A 24,962-nucleotide genomic window follows, 5' to 3' on the forward strand; every position below is an offset into this window, starting at 1 on the left:
AATTGCTTGGAGCTCTCTCTACATGTTCCTCATGATCAGATATATTTTCTTCAGCTTGACCATTGAGTCCTTTTGACTTTGTAGATTTGGCAGAAATAGTCGACTTTGCAGTTTTAGCTGACATGGCACTCGGTGCTCTGTCTTGAGATTCATCTTCACCATCTCCTTCATCAGGAGCGCCATTACTTTTCCCAGAACAAGCCTCAGAAGCATTTGATTTAATAGATTTTGTAGAAATGTGGGACTTTGCTGATTTGGCTGACAAAGCACTCGGTGCTCTCTCTGCAGACTTAATAGATATTTCAGAAACATGTGACTGGACTGATTTGGCTGACATGCAGCTTGGTGCTCTTACTTCAGTTTGTTCTTCACCATCTTCTTCATCAGGACTCTCAAAGCTGTCTTCAGCTGGAACATGAGCAGAACATTTGGACTTATTTGATCTTGTAGAAACCTTTGACTTGTCTGACTGGACTGACATTGAGCTTAATGCTCTACCTTCACTCTCCCCCTCAACAATTCTGTCCTCAGGATTGTCAACAGCATCGTCCAAGGGAACTTCAGAAATCTTTGACGTTCTCGATGTTTTAGAAACATTTGACTTTGCTGATTTTCCCGATCTGACTGACAAATTGCTTGGAGCTCTCTCTACATGTTCCTCATGATCAGATATATTTTCTTCGGCTCGGCAATCGAGTCCTTTCGACTTTGTAGATTTGACAGAAGTAGTCGACCTTGCAGTTTTAGCTGACATGGCACTCGGTGCTCTCTCCGCAGACTTAATAGATATTTCAGAAACATGTGACTGGACTGATTTGGCTGACATGCAGCTTGGTGCTCTTACTTCAGTTTGTTCTTTACCATTTTCTTCATCAGGGCTCTCAAAGCTTTCTTCAGCTGGAACATGAGCAGAACATTTGGACTTATTTGATCTTGTAGAAACCTTTGACTTATCTGACCGGACTGACATTGAGCTTAATGCTCTACCTTCACTCTCACCTTCAACAATTCTATCCTCCGGATTGTCAACAGCATCGTCCAAGGGAACTTCAGAAATGTTTGATGCTCTTGATGTTTTAGAAACATTTGACTTTGCTGATTTTCCCGATCTGACTGACAAATTACTTGTAGCTCTCTCTACATGTTCCTCATGATCAGATATATTTTCTTCAGCTTGACCATTGAGTCCTTTTGACTTTGTAGATTTGGCAGAAATAGTCGACTTTGATGTTCTAGCTGACATGGCACTCTGTGCTCTGTCTTGAGATTCATCTTCATCAAGAGCGCCATCAACTTTCCCAGAACAACCCTCAGACACATTTGATTTAATAGATTTTGCAGAAACACAGGACTTTGCTGACTTAGCTGACAAAGCACTCGGTGCTCTCTCTGCAGACTTAATAGATATTTCAGAAAAATCAGACTGGACTGATTTGGCTGACATGCAGCTTGGTGCTCTTTCTTCAGTTTGTTCTTCATCATTTTCTTCATCAGGACTCTCAAAGCTGTCTTCAGCTGGAACATGAGCAGAACATTTGGACTTATTTGATCTTGTAGACATATTTGATTCATCTGACTGGGATGACATTGAGCTTAATGCTCTACCTTCACTCTCCCCTTCAACAATTCTTTCCTCAGGACTGTCAACAGTATTGTCCAAGGGAACTTCATAAACTTTTGATCTTTGTGATATTCTAGAAACATTTGACTTTGCTGATTTTCCCGATCTGACTGACGCATTGCTTGGAGCTCTCGCAACATGTTCCTCGTGATCAGATATTTTTTCTTCAGTTGGATCATTGAGTTCCTTTGACTTTGTAGATTTGGCAGAAATAGTCGACTTTGCTGTTTTGGCTGACATGGCACTCTGTGCTCTCTCCTGACTTTTATCACCATCATTTTCAACAAGAGTTCCAGCAGTTTTTCTGTCAGAAGCATTTGATTTGACAGATTTTGTAGAAACATGGGATTTTGCTGATTTAGCTGACAAAGCACTCGGTGCTCTCTCTGCAGACTTAATAGATATTCCAGAAACATGTGACTTGACTGATTTGGCTGACATGGTGCTTGGTGCTCTTTCTTCAGTTTGTTCTTCACCATTTTCTTCATCAGGACTCTCAAAGCTTTCTTCAGCTGGAACATGAGCAGAACATTTGGACTTATTTGACTCAAGTGACATAGAGCTCACTGATCTACCTTCAGTCTCCCCTTCAATACCAATGTCTTCAGGAGCTTCACCGCAGTTTTCAGAAGGAATTGCAGAACCTCTGGATTTCTTAGATATTGCTGAAGCATTTGACTTAGCAGATTTAACAGATGTAGTTGACATATTACTAGGAGCTCTTTCTTCATCATCCATATGAGCTGCAGTATTTTCTTCAGCATAAACATTGCTGTGCTTTGACATATTAGATTTGACAGAAATATTTGAGTGTGTTGATTTGATGGATTTAGCTGACACGTTTGAATGTGCTGATTTCACTGACAGAGCACTAGATCCCCTCTCTGCATCGTGTTCAGTAATACTCTTTCTGTCTGAACCATCGCAGCATTTGGACCTGCTTGATCTTGCTGAAATGTTCGACCTGCAGGATTTATCTGACATGCAGCTGAGGGGTCTCTCACTGGTCTCCTGTTCAGCATCTTCTTCATCATAAATATCATCATCATGTTTGAGAAGAACTTGAGATGATTTTGTAGATAATGCAGAAGCATTTGACTTTGCAGACTTGGCTGACATTGCACTCGGTGCTCTTTCTGCAATCTCCCCTTCAACGTTGTTGGAGGCATTGGACTTCCTCGATATTGCAGATGATTTCGACTTGACTGATGTGACCGACATGGCACTAGATGCTCTAACTCCAGTTTCATCATGTGTGACTGAATGTTCCTCAGCTGAAACATAGGAGGAGCTTAATGTTTCCTCAGCCTCATCACTGCAGCTTGGTGCTCTGTCTTCAGTTTGCTCTCCGTCGTTAACATCCTCGTGATTGTCTTCACTTTCTTTCTTTGCAACTTCAGATGATTTAGATTTTCTAGATCTTGCAGATGTTGCAGAAACATCTGACTTGATAGACCTAGCTGACAGTACGCTAGATGCTCTTTCACTTTCTTTACTTTCAGAGTTTAATTGCTCAGATTTTCTGGACCTTGCAGATGTATTTGACTTTGTTGATTTTACTGACATGATACTTGGAGCTCTCACCCCAGTTTCCACTACGTCCTCCTCACTGTCAGCTTTATCTGTATCCTGCACTTCCTCAGAACTTTTTTGAACCTCAACATTAGAGGTTTTAGACTTTGCTGATCTTGTTGACATGGTGCTTGATGCTCTGTTCTGAGTATCTTCCACAGCTTTCTCATCTTGAAGTTGAGATGCTTTTGAATGTGCAGATACTGCAGAGGTATGTGATTTGGATGACATGACACTTGGCACTCTTTCTTGATTTTCTCCTGCTTCTTCAGCTTCCTCAGATTTGTCCTCAGAATTTTCTTTGGGTGGAGCTTCAGAAGTTCTTGACTTTCTAGATTTTGCAGAAACATTTGACTTGACTGACATTGCACTTTGTGCTCTTTGTCCAGTTTCCTCCTCATTTTCTTCAGCTGGGTTTTGAATACTCTCCGCTTCATGTGCTTCAGATGCTCCTGGTTTAGATTTTGCCGAGGCATTTGATGCAGCTGACATGGCCCTGGGTGTCCTTCGTTCAGTTTCCTGCTCAGCTTCTTCTTTATCTATGTGAACAGAGACTCTTGATCCCTTTGATTTAATAGAGGCTTTGGATTTTGATGACATGGAACTTAATGCTCGTTGTTGTCCATCATCTTCAACATCTTCCTCTGATTTTTGTTGTTCTGCTGCCATTTCTGACTTCACAGATTTAGAGGATTTAGAGGATTTCACAGAGATTCCACTTAATGGTCTTTCCCGTGGTTCGTTGTCATCCTGTGTTTGTATTTCGTCTGCTGTAACATCTGCAACATCGGATTTCGATTTTGTCGAGGCAATTGAATGAGCTGACATGGCACTTCGGGATCTTTTCTCCACTACACCTTCTGACTTATTTGATCTGCCAGAGGCATATGATTTTACAGACATGGCACTTGATTGATCTCTTCGTATATCACCTTCTTCTTCAGCTTGGGCCTTGAGTTGTCCTTTTGTATCAGCCTCAGGATCATTAGACACACCACAATTACAAGTGTAGGATTTTTTTGATTTTCTTGACCTGCTCGAGCTCCCTGAAGCATTGGACGCTCCATCTGTAGGGCTCAGGGGTAAGTGTTGAACAGGTGATGCGGCATCTGACACTGCACTTGCAGCACTCAGTGGGACATCAGCCCCCTCATCGTCGTCTGTTAATACCACAGAGGAAGCATCAGCATCAGATCCTGTTGGCTCTTCTGCTTCTGGTGTTTGAGCAGTTTTGACAACACACACCTCACAGTTGTCCAGTGTGGAGGATTTTGGTGAGCACGCCTCACTCCTGATGATGCAGTACTCTACAGTCTCAGCTTCCTCAACAGTCTGCTCCACACAAGTTTCTCTCTCGAGTACTTGTTCTGTATGGTCTTCGCTTGATCTAGACATGGTTCGCCTTTCAACCACTGTTTTTCTAGAGAGCATTGTATGTGAGGATGCACTTGAGCTGGAAGTTTGAATGCTGCACTTTGCTCCATGGGCCTCTGGGTCATTTTTCCAGATGTCATAACCCTGGCATTGACTGCAGCACTGAGGACAGTGAGGCTCCTCTGTGTGTCTTTGATAGTGCCGTTTCATGTAAACCTTGTCTTGCTCACCAGCAGAGAGGTTTTCAGATTCTGAATAACTTCTATCACTAACTTGTGCAAAATAGGGGTTACTGTTTCCTTGGAGGTACTCGGTGTTATTGCCGGTCTTTCTTACTTTTGTCGACCAATGTAAAGTTTCGTCATTTTGAAGCCGGAAGCGCACTTTCATTTCCATCGATAAACTGCCATCTTTATTAACCCGAACCCGTTTCTCTATATCATCCTCCCTTAATCCATCACCGGTGCGAGGACGGGAATCCACATTATCCAGAGAGTCTGTTCCATCCTGTAATGACTTGTCAGATGATAATGACTGCATGGGGTCAGATTCCAGTTTCGGACTAATGTCACTCTTCTTTGTTGGCACTCCTTGGTTTACCATTGAGACATGAAAAATAAAAAAAATAGATGTCATTGGTCTCTTTCTCATTGTGTACAATACAGTTATGCTGTATTATCCAAATAAACTGTGCTTAGCATGTGATTAATATAATTAAAATAATTTGATTAATATTAAAAGCAATATTCAGAAATGAAGTCTGTGTCAATAAAATGTTTGCCATACCCCCTACTCCTTCATTACAGCCGCTGGAGCTTGACCTCACATTCAGCTTGGGAAGTTTGTCATCAGATGTTTTGCGAAAATTCTCCACGAAGGAGGGGTGAGAGGGCTCACGTCCTACACAAACAAGGAAACTGGGGCACTGCATAAGACTCTGAACATTGTCAATCTGAAACAGAAGAACAGGAAATATTAGTCAAGAGTGAGGCTGCTTACTGAATGAGGTTTATTGCACAATATAGGTAATAGGTGAAGGGATGGCAAGCATGTTTGATTTGGAGCAGTTTGGTTTAAATCTAATTTAAATGCAATTATTTGAAGTAGATGGGAACTTTAACCAGGTAGATTTCAGGCTAATTATGTATTTACTTATACTTCTGATGCAGTTTTCTTTTTGTCATGAAGTTAGTAAATGTCTGTTCTTTTACTATACTTGCCAAATAGAAAATACTGATCGAGAAACATTTAGAAAATATGTGTTATGGTGAAGTAGTTTTACTGAGTCTTGGCATTGTCCCCTCTCTAATGCAGGTGGGTGCCCTTAATCCCTTCAAAAGAAAGCCGTGAGTCAAGAGTAATCCAGGATGATCTCTGGGGAACTTCACGAGATGACAATGCATTCCTGCAATTGTGAGCTGTCATTGTCACTTCTATGGGTATTACTCAGCACAATTTCAAGCCTGTGTTACAGTAGTAAACCAAATGGTTTAGATAGGCAAATACAGTGGTCTGAGCATTGTAATCCATTAACACATTACTTTGATTTATTTTGCCACAACCTACAGCTAAGATTTATTAGCTGTAGCTGTATTAGCTACAGCTAATCATCATCATCATCATCATCGTCACCACAGTCTGCTAGCTCACAGGTGATTAGCCTGAATGCTAATCTAGGGGGTGAGTGTGCACTGACCCGTTTTCCCTTGCATCTCCTGACATGGGCCTTGTAAATGTAGCTTCTGAATTTTGTTTCCATACTGATAAGGCTTTAGGATTTTTGCTAATTGATACACATAAACACTTGAAAATGGCTCTGAGTTGTTTAAACATGTACTGTCACTATAACACTACAACAAATCGTCACCCATCTATAATTTATATTGGATGTTTTTATTCTTTATGCAGTGAAGTTGTAAATCAAATACTGCTATTCCTATTTATTCATTTATGTAAGTGTGCTTTTACATTTTCAAGACATTCGATATTGAATACTGCTGATTCTATTCACTTCTGACAGCTCTGAAACCCAGAGAGTGCATGTAAACTGAAATATTGAGAGGCGTTTTGATTTTTGTTTTTGCTCATGTGCAGTCAGTTTTGATGAAAGTGCAGTTTTGAATCTTAAATCCACTGTTGGTATAAAGACAGATGAATGGCTTCATCCGTGGTCACACAAAGCCCAGGTGAAGATAATTAATTGCCACTGTGGAAGACACATTTCTGAGACACCCCTGGTATCAAAGTAGAGGGAGTGGAGTTTCAACGTTGACCTGTTTTTCCTCTCTCAAAAATAGCTCTGATTTGACCAAGATTAATGGGGTTTGGGGAGATACATACAATCTAAGTGTGTGTGTGTGTGAGGGAATATCCCTGTTTCATTCCCTCATGCACACACTCTAAATACTTATCCCACTAGACTTTGATTGTAACAATCTAGTAAGCTTAAACTGAATTAAACAGATAATGGAGTGTTAAATTGTTGTGCAAATGTTGAAGAATTGCAACTATTTAGATTCTTTTTTTTTCCTAAATGGAATTACCATAATGCTAAAAGAAACTAAAAAGAAACAGTCGAACACATAAAACAGAATATTCGATTTAAATGCTAATGATATCAGGTATTGGATGTCTCATTTAGATTTTAGTGTGATTTTAGAGCACAGTGGAAACTGCTGCTTCAAAAATCCTGATGCTGAAATAAGTATTGTGAAAATAAACAGGCTGCACCTTTAAGAGGGAGTTAACAATCAAATGTCATTATTCATTTTGATGACAACAGATGGAGAACTCACTTCAAAATATTATTTTTTTATATTTTATGTACTTTTTTCAAAACAAGGCTGATAATACAATACAGATAAGGTATGTGTGTAATAACCCTAACCCTATGATGTAATTCAATTGTAATCCAGTGATGTTAACCGTGAAAAAATTATAAGGCCTTTTAGTGAAATTTTGATTCAAGTTCTTTATTCCATATTGCCATTTGTGCATGTTCAATAAGCTCCAATACCTTATTCAAAGGCTGCTGTAATTTGTCATGAAATAACTTTATGAAATGTGTGTTTGCAGTAGGGCTGACACTGGGATTCAGCAGGGAATAGTCCTGTCACTAGAGGCCTCTCTTTCACTCTGGTTTTAAGTCTCAGCAATGATTAAAAAACACTGTGGAAGAGCACTTCACACCAAAATACATTTTAGAGTACCTTTTTAAAAGCCAAATTAATGACAAACACAACTCCTAGTAGTACTGTTAATTTCAGTTTCGGCCATCCTTTTCAATCTATTAAAAAACAAGGAGAGGAATGTGCTATGGGTCAAGGACAGAAACTTCCTCTTGGAGAATAAAGTTTCCTGAACACATAAAATGAATACTCATACAACCCATGTTCTCCTAAAACCTTTCTCTGCAGGTTATGTAAGACAATACAGGGGGGAAAAAAAACACTTCAAATAAACGTCTAGTTCCAGGTGTTAATGAGCTCACCTTGCGGCCCTCCAGAGTGTACAACTTCCTGACGTGGTACTGCATGAGCTCCGAAACTTCTTCCAAGAAAAGCCCAAAACTGCGTAGACTCCTGCGGTGCAAGACGATGGTCTTCCTGAAAGAGGGGTCGCTATTCTTCACGAGCACCACCCTCTTATTGTACCTGTGATGATGAAGGTGGCGATTGTAGCCTGAATGTGCCACAGGATGTTCTTCAGGCCTCCTCAGAACATACTGGTGTGGATGATGGTGATGATATGGTGCATGAGAATGATACAAAGGCGTCACCTGAGTCTCTAACGCTTCCAGTGCCTGGGCGTGTCTATATTCCGAGCAAAGGTAGCATTCCTCCGGAGGTTCGTGATTAGCCATCATGCCATGTTGGGGGATCCTGGGGAGCCGGACGCTGTGATGCTTGTTGGAGAGAGGAGACTTGTGGGAGCCATCACCCCCTACAGCATTGAAGCACTGGAAGTTTCGTTTGTGGGAAGACATGTTGGTGGGTAGTCTCCCTGCTCTGGATGAAAGATGGTCTCAGGTGAGCTGAAGGAGAGGGCAGGTCAGCACTGGCAAACAGGTACAGGGGGCTGTCATGTTTCTCCTATGCTGCCTTGGGGAAGGTGTTGCACTGGACGTCTGCATGGCTCCCATTCATCCCAGGCTGAAAGAAAAAATGAAACAAAAGTGATTAGTTTAATGTTCAAAAGAAGCTAAGCTAACCTGTGTGTAAACTTGCCCATGCCCAAAGAAAGCTATTCCTGGTAACTCAGCACGGCTCCTTGGCATCTTCTTTAAACGACTTAAGTCTAAAGTAGCACCTGAACACGTTTGATGAGGGCTGACATAAGGCTTGCCTGTAAAAGAAAATACTTAATAAGAGACACCATAATGGCAAATCTTGGAACCCATCAGCTATTGTCATTGTGACTTAGCCTCTGGGGGTATTGTGAGTGTTTCGGGGCTGTCAAGGTAGCCTATGGATATCTGGATAATGGATATCCAGGCTAGGACTTCCTCTTCCCTGCACCAGTCATTGTTTATAATGTGATTTGCCAACATAGTATCACAACAACTTCAGTTTATTTTTGATTGTTTTCGTGACTCTCTGTACGACTGTCTTTTGTACCTGCACCACGTTACCAAGCACTTTGGTTAGGATTAGATATTCAGTTCATGATACAATTATTTAATTTCATCTATAGGATTGGCTTCAGTCAAGTTAAAGGAAATATCATTATTTTGGTTACATTTGAATAAAATTCAGTTGGTCAAATCTTTAGGACTCGTGTACATGGAGACATATTTTCCATATCATACTCGTGCTAAGTGTAGATAATGCGTGCACACACAACTTTACAAATGTATGTGATACCTGGTTGGTACAAGGTGGGTTTTTAGTCAATCTACTTTTGAGTGCGGTACATTTTTAAAAGGTTTTTAAAAGCCAAACTGTCTTCAGACAATAGTCGATGGATTCCGAGATGCATTGAGGCTAATTTGCACAGTTTTTACCTGCACGTAACCAAATCCCAGTAAATCTGATTGGTTAATATTTCTTTTCAATTATATGCAGATATCTGTTCATAGAAATGTACTTTAAGGCTGTATGTGTAATACTGTAATACATGTTTCTTTAAATATTAAGTCAATGACAACTGGATTTGCTATTTTATTCTTGAAGACAATAAACACTGATCTCAGAATCATCTTCTTCAGTGCTTCTACATATCTTCGAGGCCGTATACCTATTGTAGACTTTTATTGTTTACACTACTGTCATATTTAGGTTGACACAAAACAGACAGATCCACATGAAGAATATATTTATTCACTGTTAAGCAGCTGTTGCAAATATCTTCTACATTTTTAAAACAGGATACACACGCCACGGTTGTTCAGACTGTATGTTCAGACTGCTGAGAAGATCAAAGAGTAATGAAGACGGGGATAATGAGGCAGCCACAAATAAATCCTCCAAGTGACTTTAAATAACAAGCTTAAGTCTCTGCTAGCAGTGAAAGTGGTCACTGCATCGGTGATTGTCACTGAAGAAAAGACAATGTTAACCAGCTTTTCCTGCAATCAATAATGCAAGGATTACCTATAAAAAGCAGCAATATCTGCAATAAGCACAATGCATTCTTATGACAATACTAGGAGGTAAAGATAATTCATTGTTGCCCGATGGAAAGAGACACGAGCCCATTATGATATGCAAATAAAAAATGAGTCAAATTCTGTGACTCAAAAATAGGCCAAGCTTGACTGACACTTATAAAGAACAGGTTTGGCTGTTGTCCTTGTTGTTGTATTAGCTATGTTATGGACGGTAAAGCAGCAAGTGTTTGCTCTAGCTGAGCATCTTGGCAGAAAAAAGAAAAGTAATGGATTCCTGTAAATACTCTTATGTGTCTCGTTGCCAGCCTCGGCCTTTAAGTCTCAAGGTTGAACCAAAAGTATACCCATTTACTGCTGACAAGAGCATTTTGATTCACCGTAACTAGAAAATGGTTTTCTGTCCTCTGTAATCCAGGATTATAAAGGTAAATTCTATTTCAGTAAACTGAATTCAGAGATTTAAATCATTTTTCTGTCAGTTCTGTTACAATATCAATCATCATCTGTGTCCTACAGTAATAGAGTAAATGTATAGCGACACTTGCATGCTGACATAATCCATCATATGTTTCATTGCTTCAGGATCAAGCCAAACATTAACATCAAATATAAAATAACAAAGATGCATAACGACTGAACAACAAATTTGTTCTTTACAAATATGACTTTAGAGATGCATTCTTGCAGGATGCCAGCAGATGCCAAGGGTAATAATAGCAAAGGTATATTTGTATGTAAAGGTATTTCAGCATGCTGCGAGGTTGCAGAATGTAGTTACTTCAAAAACTTGGCACGGACAATTATTCTGCAAACAAGCTGCTGCTAAACAAATGAATTGCCTCTTTCTACTCAGTGGGTTACAATTGTAAAAACAATTTTCTTTACTCACCATGACCAGGAAACATATGTGGCCTTGGATCCCTAGAATAATGCTATTTATCCCCAAGGTGTCATGTTTGCCAATGGAGGCTCCTAAAAAAAAAAAATGTTTAAACAAGGAAAATAAAAATCACATCCTGCACACAGGCCAGCCAGAGTTCATCAAGTTTAACGTGGATTATTGCACCCTGTCTTTGTCCAAATAACACAAACGACTACACAAAATGACTTGACTTCAAACACAATTTGATCCTTTGCAGGTGCAGTCTGCAGTGTCATTCTGTTATTAGTGCATTGCCTCTGCTGCTATGCAAATAACATTTAATGCATTTGAGATAAAGCAGTCCAGCTACAATATGCAGACTAGGTATGAATACTCACATGATACAACATCAAATAGGAGCCAAAGTGAAAATAAATAGTTCCAAAGCCACAGCATGTAAGATGTAAACTCCCGCAGACGCACCCGAGCTGTTGCAAGCAGAGCAACAAGAAACCAGTTCAAAAGCCTCCCTCCAGAAGCGGGCCTACCTGCTAATCAGATACGTGGGAAGCTAAGGATAGAATGAAAAGCCTCGCTAATCACTCTGAGATTGGACTGAAATCTGCTGAGGCTTTGGACACATGACTCGGACAGCATTGCATAAAGGGAGTTAAACACGCTTTTAGAAAGCACTTGAAGGCTCAATGGCAATCTATGACTCGGCATAATTGTGCCTTTCTTCATCTGCCACTTTTTATGCTTGCCGTCATCTTAATATGGTTGCAGTTACTGCTCTGTTTCGTCTTGAGCAACATGGTACAACAGATCCAAAGTGTGAAAGAAATCCTTATTTTATACCTGATTGCTTGTTATAATGTGAAACGATCCTTGTAAAAAATAAATGTTCTTGTGAAATCACAGCATCTTGAGAAAAAGACACTTAACAAGGACGTTTGCTCTGACAGATTGTAAAAGCCTTCAAAGCAAATTTGTGATTTTGGACGATGCAACAAATCAGTCAAATAATAGATCACGCTTTCTTCTTCATTTTTTGTCTTTATTTCCCAGAATGACTTGCACAGCATCCACAAACTTCACCTACATTAGTTGTATGTTAGATTTACTGCTAATGAAGAGAGATTCAACCATAGTATTTGTCTTAGTCAGAACACATGTTGTCTGAGCGGTGGGTTTGTCACTTATCACTTTCAAAAATGTCAGTGAGCTAAATTAATAACTCTGCCTCCTTTATAATAGATTTCTCCCCGTGTACTCTTGAGATCAAGTTCATACCAGAAACCCTTGCTGTTTTGTACTCCGGAGCAAAAAAACTGACATATCGGGATAATTGTTGAATCAATTTTAGTCATTTTTAATTCTAAAACTGTGCTGGTTCCATCTTCCTAAATGTTAGGATTTGCTTTGCTGTTGCGTGTTCAACCGTGACTGTTGGTTGAACAAAAGAAGCAATTTGAAGACTCTAAGAAATCAGGTTGCAGAAAGATAGAAAAGAATACGCAGAAGAAATGTAACTGTCACACAATTTTAGATCCAATGTAGTCATTACACATTTTGATGTGAGACTGGGTTGGGGAATGTTTAACCCGCCTTGTAACCATCACCACCAAAACAAAGCAGACACACATTTGTGTACACTTAAACAAACACCCACCAGAAGAGTTATCTCAAGGGTCATTTCAAGAAAAATGGGCAAAGATGTCAGCGTTTAATTTATCTGTTTATTTTCCAGGGCACTGTGATCAGAAGCTAATTAGCCTACTTCAGCCCAGCTGCCTGGTTGGCGAAGTCCCCTCACACAGCTTGTGGTGACAGAGAAATGCTCCCAAGGCTGAAAACATAGAATAGCACATGTTTGACCTGTTCTTATGTGGAAAAAGAACAGTGTGTGGAACTATTTTAGAGACTTTCCTCATCTAAATATCACCTGGGGTCAGCCTGATCTGTGCTAGAGCAAAGGCCACAGAATACGTGAGCGGTTTCCCTTATCAGAGGCTAACAGCCGGCATGTAGATCCCTCCCTGTGATACTGGGAGTTTCAAGACATGCTTCATCACAAGAGAACCCACTCCCACAAAGCCTACATACACACAGCGGGGCAAGCCCTCACACTGCCATCTGTCTTGAGCCTTAAGGAGCTTGATGGGTCACAGTGGGGTGGGGTTGACTCGAGGTGGGCAGATTTATTGTGTCCTGACTCATGAGAGAAAACAGCAGAAAGACCCCCTGCTGAGTCACGACGGTGAGCGAGTGACTCAGAAAAAGTGTGGAGAACGAGGTTTTGTCCTCTTCGCTGTGAGCTTTCCTGTGCAAGGAAGGCGCCTCCCCTCACTCCTCAGAGTCAGTCTGACTCATCAGGAAGAGGAGATTTATACTTTAATTAAATTAATTCGGAAACTAATATTTTTCCCATTTAAGGGAATCCACTGCCTGCCTCTCAGAGTGCCACAACGAAATCAATTCCCAGAACCCGTACCTACATTAAATTGAATTAAATATGATTAACAGGCATTTCAGTGTGCTGTCAGCTGTCTAGCCTCTACCATGTGAAAGCAGTTTGGAACACAGTCACAGCGGGATGCCAAGAAGCTCACCATCCGTCAAGCTCACACGTGTGCGCTGCTGCTCAGGCTTAGCCCCCCCCCCGGCTGCAGTTAAGATATCAGGACTAATTAGCGTGCAACCTGGTGTGCAGCAGGACTCCTTCTATGTTAAACACAGTCCTCAGAAATCTTAACACCCAGGAAACTGAAACCTTGATAAATGGTCCCAGTTTAGAGGGCGAAACTTGGAGGTTTGAACCCAAGCTTAAGACTCAACGCAAGATGTGACAAATGCTCTTATTTAAATGGTTCACCGATGGTAACAAATACCAACATTGCTGTGTGATTTGATGCATGGATGTATTCATTTAGACGTCATTTAACTTTTCAAGTAAATGTAACAAGATGTACAGTTAACCGCCTACCATGAAATATTAAATAATTGTGAAATTATGGCAAATAAATTTTTTTTATGATATCAGTGTTGCATATTTTTCTGTAAGTTCAATGCAGAGAAAAAGGACGAAAAACTTGCAGGGGAAAGATAATTGCCCCAAGCTGCCAACCCAAGGAGACTATCTTTCTCCAGGAAAGTACATTTTGTTGCTTGACACTTAATTTAAAAATACTATTTAGTAAAAACAAACATGCCACTTGAAAAATTAGGAAACCTCCCTGCATAATAAATAAGAGATGATGAAGATACAAGAAGATATACAACTTTGTCACGAGAGTTTAATATACGTTAGAGAACCTGTGCCAAGTGTCCAGACATGCTTCACCTCTGTTCACACTTTGACCTTGACTTGTCACAATCAGGGCACACAGAGGATCACAGCAGGTGAGTATAAATATAACTAAGAGAAGGACCCTCCTACATTAGCAGGCCACAGTCTGGACAAATCCTGCTGTGCTTCCAGGAAACCTATAGAGAATGCTATTTTAGATATCCAGTTATATACGTCCAATGTATTTTTGTATTTGTATTTGTGTTTGATTTCTTTCTTTCTATAAGCAAATCTCTAACTTTACGACTATTTCTTGGACATTATGAGAATCTCTTTTTGGTCGAACTATGTTGAGATATGTCATTGGTTTTTGGCACAAAACTGTAGTGTCCATGCTGGATCGGTTGCATGCTGTCCTTCAGGGGGACATGCTGGGTCCTGGGATATTCTTGGATTCATGTGCATTTTTGGGGATTTCAGCTTTTCACTGGGATAGAACAAAAGTCACTATTTTTACTACCTGTCAACACAAGACATGTGATCCTGTGACAATCCTGTTAGTGAGATCTAAAACAACTCAAACCGCCTCTCCTACTGCACTCCTACTACATATCTCAAACAGCATGAATGATAATCATGTTTACCATCATTGATTGAAATTAATGATTTCAGACAGTGTCTCTGGCTCCATTATCACTGTCAATAAGCATTCTCATTGTTGCTCTATCATTTAACTAAATCTCCAAAGAAGGGGCTGCTGAAGAAAATAGCATGTAAATAGGGGATTTGTGCTTTTTTAAAATTATTATTTATGTAATTATTTATAAATAAAATTCCTATATGTAATAATTTAAGTATGTATGTATTTATGGGAAAATTCAGGCAAAACATTTGATGTGCCATGGGCAACATACTTCATCTTTTTGTGTCTAATGAGCTACTCAAACAAAATATTAACTGAATTATCAAAATAATAGTAATCAGTGTTTGTAGCCGTGTACACCACATTATTGTGAAAATAAGCTGTTTAAATGATCATCCTCTTGTCCTCTTTAGCACAACACTGCTACTGTGTTGTGAAATAATAATGTAGAGTTGTACATTAGTAATATTACGACATTACGAGTGCAACTGTAAGACCTGATCTGATCAAAACATGCGAAATAAATGTGTCTGTCAGGAGTGGGATTCGAACCCACGCATCCAGCAGCCTCCGGAGCGACCGTCCAACATTTCACAGGGTGACTGCCAATCATATCCGCGGCTCCTACATTCCCCCACCAATCGCCTTCGCCCAGCTCCAACATTTGACAAATCACGACGGAAGCCGAGCAGATTTGCGGTAACCCTCGTCGTATTCGAAGCGGAGTTGGAGACGAGTGACAACAAAAGTCGGACAACAAGTGAAATGGTGAGTATTTACACATTTTTCACACTGCTGTACACATTAAAACGTTACATTGACAGGTAATTTCACCTGTTTAATTATATGACTGATATTTTGCTTTTTGTCGCGTTTACTGACATTCATGTTACCGGTGAATCAATGTTGCGTTAGCTTTGCTAGCTTGAATTTGCCTCTTAAGCCCATTCACAAGACTAGCTCTAGTGTTTTTCATGTGATAAACACTCGTTTTCATCGCTGGAGATATACTTTAATTGTGTCCATTTAGTAGTACATGTATCCCTTACACAATCAAAGTCGTACATTGTTTGTCGAGGGAAGTTCACCGTCAGGGTGGGGGAGGGGTGGTCCTGGTGGTATCCTGAACTCACAGTGTCGTGCGATTTTTAACACTTCTGAGAAGCTGACTCGTTAAAACTTCATACTGTTTGAATAAGATTATTCAAACTGTAACTTTCTAATTAATGATATTTCCCGCAACATACTATAAGAATACATATTTATAATATAAATCAGGTTAATTCTACAGCTGAGTTACAAACAACACAGGTGCAATCAAAGCCTAGTTGGCTTTTGTTGTCATGGTCTAGGTCTCATGTTCCAGTATTCACGTTGTATTCTTTCATTTAAAAAGTGTTCATGCATTTATGTCACCAAAGGCAACATCTTCCAAGTCCCACAAGGCGATGGCCGACTCAGAGTGGATGTCCCGCCTGAGGAAGTTTGCCAGCAGTGGCGTCTGGCCTGCAGGTGAAGGAAACAGGCCAGCTCCCAGGCAGAAGAAGTGGTTTGCCCTCTATCAGATGGTATGAGTATATTCAGTATATTCACTGCATACAGTATATTGTATTCATTGTTATTTACTCTCACAATACATTTAACTCATTAGAATTTGTATAAAATGCAATAAAGGCCATGTTCCTATGAGTTAATAAACATGCCATGAACAAATAATTTACAATACATCTGTGTAACTACACAAATGAAAATAAGTGATTTAATCTGTGGTTGATTAAATCAAATGTGCAACTGTTATTTTTAGATTGAGAAATGTCCAATGCAGAGACCAGGACAGAGGTCTTTGTTCGGTCAAGAGAGGCAGTGTGTGTGTCATTTTCACACGCAGAAGGTAACACTGGTCAATTAACTACTCAAGTTGTGTGCGTGTTCTAGTACACAAGCTAATTTGTGATTTTATATACTATGCCATGTCCAGGGCGATGTGGGGCCACAGAGTGCAGCAGCAGCAGGTCTCGCAGCAACAGAGGTAAATGGAGATCACATTGAAACTGTTCAAATTTAAGTTTGTTTGTACAAGTTACTTAGATTGAAATATTTACAGACCCAAGTCACCAGTTCCACTGAAGCAAGCACCAGTTCCCCAGCCAGCATTGCTGTCTCAGTAAGCAACAATATAACTCAGTTTCAAACACAGTTAAAGTATATGTATTTCTGTCCACATTTTTCTCAAGATTATTAAGAGTATTAAAAAAGAAACACTCGAGTCAGAAATGACACCTGAAAGCTAAATATGAGTGTTTCGTGATGAGCAGCTATATGAAATAACAACGTAATTTTTATGTTGTTAATAATATGAATTTTAATCTTTTCCATGCCTTTACAGTCTCCAGACCCTGTGACAGATGCTCCAGGTCCAGTGCCTGTCATCAGTACCACAGCAGTGTGTGCCATCGTCACAGTAAGTTATATAACAATTAATATCATTCTGTGTAGAGCATAATCAGTCTTCTACCAGTATTAAGTGTGTTTATGCATTGTGTTTTGTTTTTTGTTTTATCACTAAGGCTGCTCAATCCAGGACAGAGACGTCACCTCAGCTGCCCCATTTGTGGTCGGAGGGTTTGCCACCTGAAGACCACAAATGGATTGAGAAATATGTTTTGAAGGTGGGGCCCAGGGGAAAACTAGAGCTTCAAAACAACTTGAAGCTCTGGTACTATCCACCACAGCCACGTCACCTCTACCACCAGGCTCCTGCTCCAGACCGCTTTTTCGCCCACCCACTTCTTGTCTGGATGCCCTACAAATTGTGGAAGGTTAAGGTGGTCTGTCCCAACCCTGCCTGTGGACGCCACCAACTCACAGGAGCGGGACTGCACAAGAGGGCACGTCGGGTCCTGGACGTGGACAGGATCTACAACATGGTGACAGAGACTCTAACCTGCACCAAATGTAGAGCCAACCATGTGTCTTGGAGTCAGACTGTCCTAAAACAACTGGACTTGGCGCACAGGTCGGAATTTCGGGTCATCCTCACACAAAAGTGAGTAACATCTCCTGTCTCTCTTGCCTTGACAAATAGAATTATGTAAAACATTTTTACTGATACATCTGTCTGTGACCAAGGTTTGCTTGTGACATCCGGGTGATCCGACTTCTGCGGGAGAGAGGCCTGGGGAACAGTCCTACGTGGGTTTTGAAGCAACTCAGGGAGAACCACACAGAAGAATGGCTTCACCGTGTGGTACGGTACACCACAGAGTGTGTGAACTTCCTCCAGCGGCCCGGACTGTTGCCCATGGCATTCCTTGAGCCTCCAGAGCCTGCTGTGGTGCCGAGTTGTAAGTGGCTCCTCTCTGTTTACAGCCAGGACATTCTGACGAGGCTGGAGGATATCAAGGCCAGAATCACTTCCATCTATGGCAACATATTAAAGATGGATTCCACTAAAAAGGTTAAACAGTCTTCTTTGCTTTAAAAAAAAAAATATATATATATAAATATAAATAAAATAAATATAAATAAATATATATATATATATATATATATATATATATATATATATATATATATATATATATATATATATATATATATATATATATATATATATATATATATATATATATATATATATATAAACATACATGCCTGTTTTTCAGTATAGAAAATGTGAATCTTGAGACCCTATATATTTTGTGTGCCTCAGATCACAAAGAAGCTTGCCGGAGCTGCCAAGGGCACAGCACTCTGGCTCGCCTCAGTGGGAAATGAGTATGGTCAGATACTAATAAGTGTGCTGACCGCTCAGGGGGGAGCTGGCCTGGACATGATGGCAGCGGATCTGGTCAAGCGATACCAGCAGGCAGGTGTGGATCCCCCTGTCATCTTGTATGTGGACTGTGGCTGCTGTGCTGAGTCGGCGGAGACCAAGTTGAAGGTCAGATTCAGCGGGTGGCCAGACCTGACAGTAAGGCTGGATATCCGGCACTTCATGCGCCGACTTGCCCTGGGATGCACAACAGATGCTCATCAGCTGTACCCAGTTTTCATGTCGCACCTATCAGCGTGCGTGTTTGAGTGGGATGCAGCTGATTTAGCTCTGTTGCGTGAAGCAAAGAAACAGCAGCTTCAGTCACAGGGCCTGCCTTGTCTCACCGATGGTGACATCAGCAAACACCTGTCCAGGGAGGAGCTGACTCTCCACTGCCGGAGGAAGACCCGTGGTGAGGAGACCACCACTAAGCTGCTGGAGGAGCTGCTGCAGGGGCTGATGGGTAGCAGTGGGAACGACTCCCTTGGAGTTCCGCTGTTTGACAGGGAGAGGATGCAGCACATCTGGCATGTCCAGAAAAAGCACATCAAGTGCATCCAGGATCTGCCAGGTGTTGCTCTATACACCAAAACAGGGGAGCTCACAAAGGGAGGTTTGCGGCTACCAACATACAGATGTGCCAGAGGCTTGACATCTTTGCAGTCCTTTCATCTCCACCTGAACTGCTTCATACCAGGTTTGTGTCTTTCAGACATGTTGGTTTATGTGCTGTATGATCCAAGAATATTTCATAATTTAATATTTGATAATGTCCTTCTAGGGACCAGTGCCAACAGCCTGAATTTTCAGGCATACCTGCTGGAGGGACTCCATAGGTGGAACCAGGACCGTGGTAGTGCTGCCCTGTCTACCGCACCATCACCTTTACGCAGCTACTCGGGTGACCTGCTTCACTACGTGAACAAGCACTACGAGAAGCTGTTTGGCAAGAAGGTGGCACCAGAGTTCTGTCCGCCCTCACGTTACACTGGTAAGCATTTGTGAACACAGTGGTATTGTACTTGGTTTTAAAATCCTTTATTAACACTAAATGATCCACTTTACTTCAATTATTTCAGGAGAGCTCATAGGGCTACAGTATCTGTTCCGGCAGACTGGTCAGGCAGTGCAGGATATGCACCCTAACTTAGAGGAGACTGCTGAGTTAATTGAACAGCATGAGGATGATGAGGAAACAGCTGAGGGCTTCGCTGACATCCTAGACGACCCCACAGTGGCTGACCTGGAGGTCCCTCAGGTTGCAGCATCTCTCACTCCTGGTCCCTCATCCAGTCTGGTGTCCACCGTCTCCACCCTGGCGATCACCACATCTGGCATGGCTCCTGGCACATCCACCCTGAGTGTGGGCACATCCACCATAGCTACTGGTATGGTTGATCTATTCAAAATACTAGTGAAATTGTAATATAACCAAGTGCCATGACGAAACAGCATCAAAATGATGTAGCGCAGTGCTGCAGAGATGCCCGGCTTACAAATCATGTTCCCCAGATGTAAGAGAACATGTTCATTTGGTACAGACCCCAAAAAATGTGGCATCATGATGATGATTATAATAGTTTTTTGCAGTGAAAATTAAAACTGTGATGCTGTAATATCTATACAAAATAACCTTGTTGTGATTTTTCTTACCATTTCCTGCAGCCCTACCACATGGAACATCAGTCCTGGCTCCTGGAGCATCAGCCCTACCTCCTGGCACGTCTTCCATGGCCACTGGTGCGTCCATCATGCCTTCTACTTCGTCCGCTGAGGCTGGAGTGGATATGAAGGCTGAAGATGAAGATATGGTAAGTGTGTGTGTGTGTTCAATTTCAAATATGTAGGTGTATAGATATGAGCCCAACTTTTACATATACACACATTACATATCCACACACTCTGGATGATGTGTACTTTAAATAAACTGTGAAGGTTGTAAGGTTTGCTATTTTCTTTTTTGCACAGGCTGTTGATGACCAAGATGTTCCTGGATACCAGCAGGTGGACAGACTGGCTGAGTATCTGGTGAAGCTTCGGGAGCAGACCTCTGTTTGTCTCACCAACCAGCAGAGCAGTGCAATCATAACACTTTGGGAGAAGCTGGACGAAGGTGACAAGCAGCGGGTGATTTATGCAGCACAACACCAGGGGAGACTTTCAAGTGGACGGTTCAGGACACTGAAGAAGCCCTCACAAACTCCTGGTGTGGAGAGCACCACCCTTTTCATGTTAGGTGCAAGTAGTGAACCTGCTCAGTGGCCTAACTGCTGTCGGTTGGTGGAGAACATTTTTATTAGACTCTGCGATCTCCACCAAGGCCCAGTGAGGAAAGGCAAGGGGGCCGACTCAAGGTGGTCCTTAATTCTGAGGGACTACCACAAAATCAGGCAGCTTGTTGTTTGCAACTCCCTGGTGATGCAGGGATCAGAGATTCAGCTGGTAGAGGTGAACCAGAACACCCTCATCCAGTGGCACAACAGCAGGCAGAAGATGCAGGAGCTCTCTGTGCTGCCTCAGGGTACTGCGTTGCATTCAGCCCTCCCTGAGTCTGAGGAACCTCTTCAGGAGGCAAGAGCACTCCCTGCTGAGCCCAGGTCAGCTCGACAGGAGCACCAGTACCAGCTGCCGGAGAGCACAGCAGGTCAGGCACAACAGAGGCCGACAGCCTCTAGTCGCCCCATCACGCCAAAGGCAATAGTGGAGAGGCTTGTGCTTGTCACGCCCCCAGCACTTCAGATCGCCACGGCAACTGGACAAACTCTTACTCATTTTATCCCAGTGGTCCTTCCTGTGCCAGTTCAGGGCACCAACCCACAAATAACTGAGCTCAGCACCACAGCAGAGTCTGGACCTCCACCAAAGAGGCCCTACAGGAGAACAGTAGAGGCAAACACATGCAAAAGGTGTGGCCAGTTTCGCACTGCTGACACTGGACACAGCCAGTACCGTGGCAGAGTGTATTGCCCTGCGTTCGATACACTCACCAAACAGCAGTGGTTGGAGGAAATGAGGAAGAAATTCTCTAAATAGCGTGTAATATATTGTAAATAAATAATCCTTGTAAATAATAGTTAAATTGTAAATAGTTTGAAATGTTCTTTGTTTAAGTATTAGTATATTATCCTGTTTTCTGTGAATACTTGTATGATAACTATTTCTATATTTGAAAAATATAGTATATAATATTTGAAAAAGAAAAGTTACATATATTGTAAATAGTTGATAATGGTATTTGACAATTTTATTGTAAAGTTAAGTTTAGCTTAGTTGTTACTTAAATGTTGTTGGTTGAAGTATGGATACTGTTGTGTGAAAAAAAACTATTTTTCTATATTTTGATTATTTACTGTATTTGTTGCATTTTTCATGGTCTGTCCATGTCCATCTTTCCAAAGTTTCTGTTTCTTTTATTCATGAACAAACAACGCTGGTGTACACCAAATGTACAAGTGGATGTTTTTAATGATGTTAATGACAGTAACAGTTTACAATTTAATTAACTTGACAACTCTTGAAAAAACTCCATGCTATTACATTTCATTTATTATTATACAGGAAAAGATTAAAAGTTACAGGCAACAGTTAAGTTGTTACAGTTTTGTTTCAGTGTTGTGGAGCACATCAACAGCACGTTTCTTTGTCTCTATGAAAACAGAGAGAAAGAAACATGCTCAGAGGAGGCATTTTTATTACTGATAAATGATGGAGGTGGTCTCTGGTTAACATGAGGAGGAATTTCAGACTGACAGTCAGCAATGGAAAGATCTGCCACCCAAATGATGAGCCTTTGTCAAGAAACAAAAAGCTCCACTACTGTATTGTGAAATAATATAGAGTTGTACATTTGTAATATTACGTAATTATGAGTGAAAGTGTAAGACCTGATCCGATCAAAACATGCGAAAAAAATGTCTGTCAGAAGTGGGATTCGAACCCACGCCTCCAGAGGAGACTGCGACCTGAACGCAGCGCCTTAGACCGCTCGGCCATCCTGACGACAGAATGAGTCTGTACGTAAGGTGAAATAAAAATCAAAATGGCGACTATCTGTGACTATAACGTTAATGAAGTCGCAACAAAGTCAACAGCGTGTCTACCACACGACTAAATATCGTGTGATTGATACGTGACTTTAGTTTAAGTGGCTAATAACATAACAAGCTCGGTTGTAGCTGCTTATCTCATGAATGTGAGAATTAAAAACCTGACAACGACGAGCATTAATTTCAAATCAATCACGGATAATTCTGCACGAAGGTGTAGACAGTCATGGAGGTCTGCATTTCAGGGAGTTTCTGCCTCGCTGAGGACTGAACCGGAGTCAGAGGTTGCGCATGTCGTGTTGCCGCATGTGTCGGGCTTTGTGGGCATGTTGAGGCTGCAGCTCCTCTCAGGACCACTAGATGCTAACCTCTAATGAAACTGCATCAAGTCAATGGAAGACTGCTGCAGTGTTTCTACTGATGTCCAAAATTAAAATTCTGTGATTACTTTTTTAGGGCGTCCCTATTGTTTTTTAGAAGGATTCTTCTTATTATTTTTTGTTATTTTTCTTTGTCCAAAATGATTGCATTTTTCACTGCCTTAAAGGGATATTCCGGTGTAAGTTTAATCCATGGTCTAAAATCACTGTGAAACTCTGTTAGACTCCCTCTCGAGAGATCAAGTTAGCAGACCGTAATTTACGGATTTTTATCAACCTCAGAAACGACCGCATGACAACAATGCACTGCAGTAAATGGATCCAAATATAAACTGCCACCAAAAGCCACAAATAATGCTCAGAACAGCACCAAACTTCAGCAACAGTACAAATAGGGTCTCAGCACATAGTCTGGAGCATCTAACCTCCGCTAGCTTAGCTTGATTTCTATTGGGAAGCTAAAAACAGATTTCAACTCTCCTCCATCAGCTTCCGGCCGGGGAAGTCCTGACGCGACGATTACCGAGTGTGGTTAGAAATGCTCAATTCCGTTCTTTTCCCTGACCGCTCTCGATAATAACTGTTATAAACTGGCAGGTAATACACATATGAACTTTGATTGCTTTTCCATGGAGTCATAAACATACATTTTCATCCATGAGCCGCGGAACTCTACTGCACTCAGTAATCGAGTTGTCAGGACTTCCCGTCAACAGGAAGCTGCTGCAGAAGAGTGGTAAAGTTTTGTCAGCTTTTCAGTAGAAATCCAGCTAAGCTAGTGGAGTTTTAATGCCCCGGACTATGTGTCGAGAGGGAGTCTAACACAGTTTCACGCTGTGTTAGACCATGGATTAAACTTACACCGGAATATCCCTTTTGTCAGCTTTTCAGTATAAATCCAGCTAAGCTAGCGGAGGTTAGATGCCTCAGACTATGTGCTGAGACTCTATTTGTAGTGTTGCTGAAGTTTGGTGCTGTTCGCAGCATTATTTGTGGCTTTTTTCCGTAAATTAGCGGTCTGCTAACTTGATCTCTCGAGAGGGAGTCTAAGGGGCATTCAGACTGAACGCGATAGACTCGAATTGAGCGGCAACTCTACATTGAAAATCAATGTAAATGGCGCAATGACACGCGATTCAGGAGGTGGCGGCACGAATGGAGCGGCTAGCATGGCGCAAATGATAAGCGGCGCGTCTGAAGCGACGCGAATAAAGTTGAAAATATCGAACTTTTCAGGCGGCATCGCGCCGAGACATCCAATCAGCGACAAGTTCAAGCCGACGATGTCACTTCTCTCACGTACGGTTGTTTACACTCAGACCAACATGGAGGAGAAGCTAATTGTAGCTGTGTGTGGGCACCGACCCAAGCTAACAGGTCCTTAAACTGGGCTCCGGTCAGCCTGAGGTACCGCTGGAACCGGTCGTCATCTAGACGGAGCTCCTGGAGGAGACAGTGAAATTCCCCCAGCTCTGTGCGTCTCCGGAGGACTTCATGAACCCAAACACGACAGCGGGTGGTTTTCCGGCGTTTCTGGGACTTGTACAGCAGGTACAGTGCAGCAACGGTGGTGATATCAGCCATGGGAATAAGGGAAATTCTCTGCAAATCATCTGTGGGTGGTGGGACTGCCCGCGTCATGGGCCATGACCCACACTTTTAGAAAAGTGTACAAGACATTTACTAACTAGGGGTGTAACGATACACAAAAATCACGGTTTGATACGTACTTCGGTTTTGAGGTCTCGGT

General features: G+C 41.5%; 3 protein-coding genes, 1 long non-coding RNA gene and 1 other non-coding gene across 5 annotated transcripts; 2 read left to right on the top strand and 3 right to left on the bottom strand.

The window, feature by feature from the left end:
- Positions 1-3,798: 3,798 nt before the first annotated feature.
- On the bottom strand, positions 3,799-8,462 carry LOC115573853 (oxygen-regulated protein 1-like). The gene is made up of 4 exons (XM_030404899.1): positions 8,058-8,462; positions 5,354-5,519; positions 4,227-5,157; positions 3,799-3,868 (listed from the first exon to the last, which is right to left on the bottom strand). Exons 1-4 carry the CDS (start codon positions 8,430-8,432, stop codon positions 3,799-3,801), a joined length of 1,542 nt encoding a protein of 513 aa, XP_030260759.1. The 5' UTR covers positions 8,433-8,462.
- A 93-nt stretch (positions 8,463-8,555) lies between these two features.
- LOC115573514 (uncharacterized) lies at positions 8,556-11,503 on the bottom strand. Its single transcript, XR_003982295.1, has 3 exons — positions 11,436-11,503; positions 11,065-11,147; positions 8,556-8,718 (listed from the first exon to the last, which is right to left on the bottom strand). It is a non-coding gene; the product is annotated as an uncharacterized LOC115573514 (long non-coding RNA).
- Positions 11,504-15,683: 4,180 nt separating this feature from the next.
- Positions 15,684-18,284, top strand: LOC115573854 (uncharacterized). Its single transcript, XM_030404900.1, has 9 exons — positions 15,684-15,737; positions 16,391-16,537; positions 16,774-16,860; positions 16,948-16,998; positions 17,074-17,133; positions 17,356-17,430; positions 17,537-18,015; positions 18,099-18,211; positions 18,253-18,284. The coding sequence occupies exons 1-9, from the start codon at positions 15,735-15,737 to the stop codon at positions 18,282-18,284; spliced, it is 1,047 nt and encodes a 348-aa protein (XP_030260760.1). The 5' UTR covers positions 15,684-15,734.
- A 519-nt stretch (positions 18,285-18,803) lies between these two features.
- On the top strand, positions 18,804-21,819 carry LOC115574407 (uncharacterized). The gene is made up of 5 exons (XM_030405906.1): positions 18,804-19,483; positions 19,568-19,777; positions 19,866-20,174; positions 20,452-20,597; positions 20,755-21,819. Exons 1-5 carry the CDS (start codon positions 18,805-18,807, stop codon positions 21,817-21,819), a joined length of 2,409 nt encoding a protein of 802 aa, XP_030261766.1. The 5' UTR covers position 18,804.
- An 883-nt stretch (positions 21,820-22,702) lies between these two features.
- On the bottom strand, positions 22,703-22,785 carry trnal-cag (transfer RNA leucine (anticodon CAG)). The gene has a single exon. It is a non-coding gene; the product is annotated as a tRNA-Leu (tRNA).
- Positions 22,786-24,962: the final 2,177 nt, after the last annotated feature.

This window comes from Sparus aurata, chromosome 22 (genome assembly GCF_900880675.1).
Source record: "Sparus aurata chromosome 22, fSpaAur1.1, whole genome shotgun sequence".
NCBI lineage: Eukaryota > Metazoa > Chordata > Actinopteri > Spariformes > Sparidae > Sparus > Sparus aurata.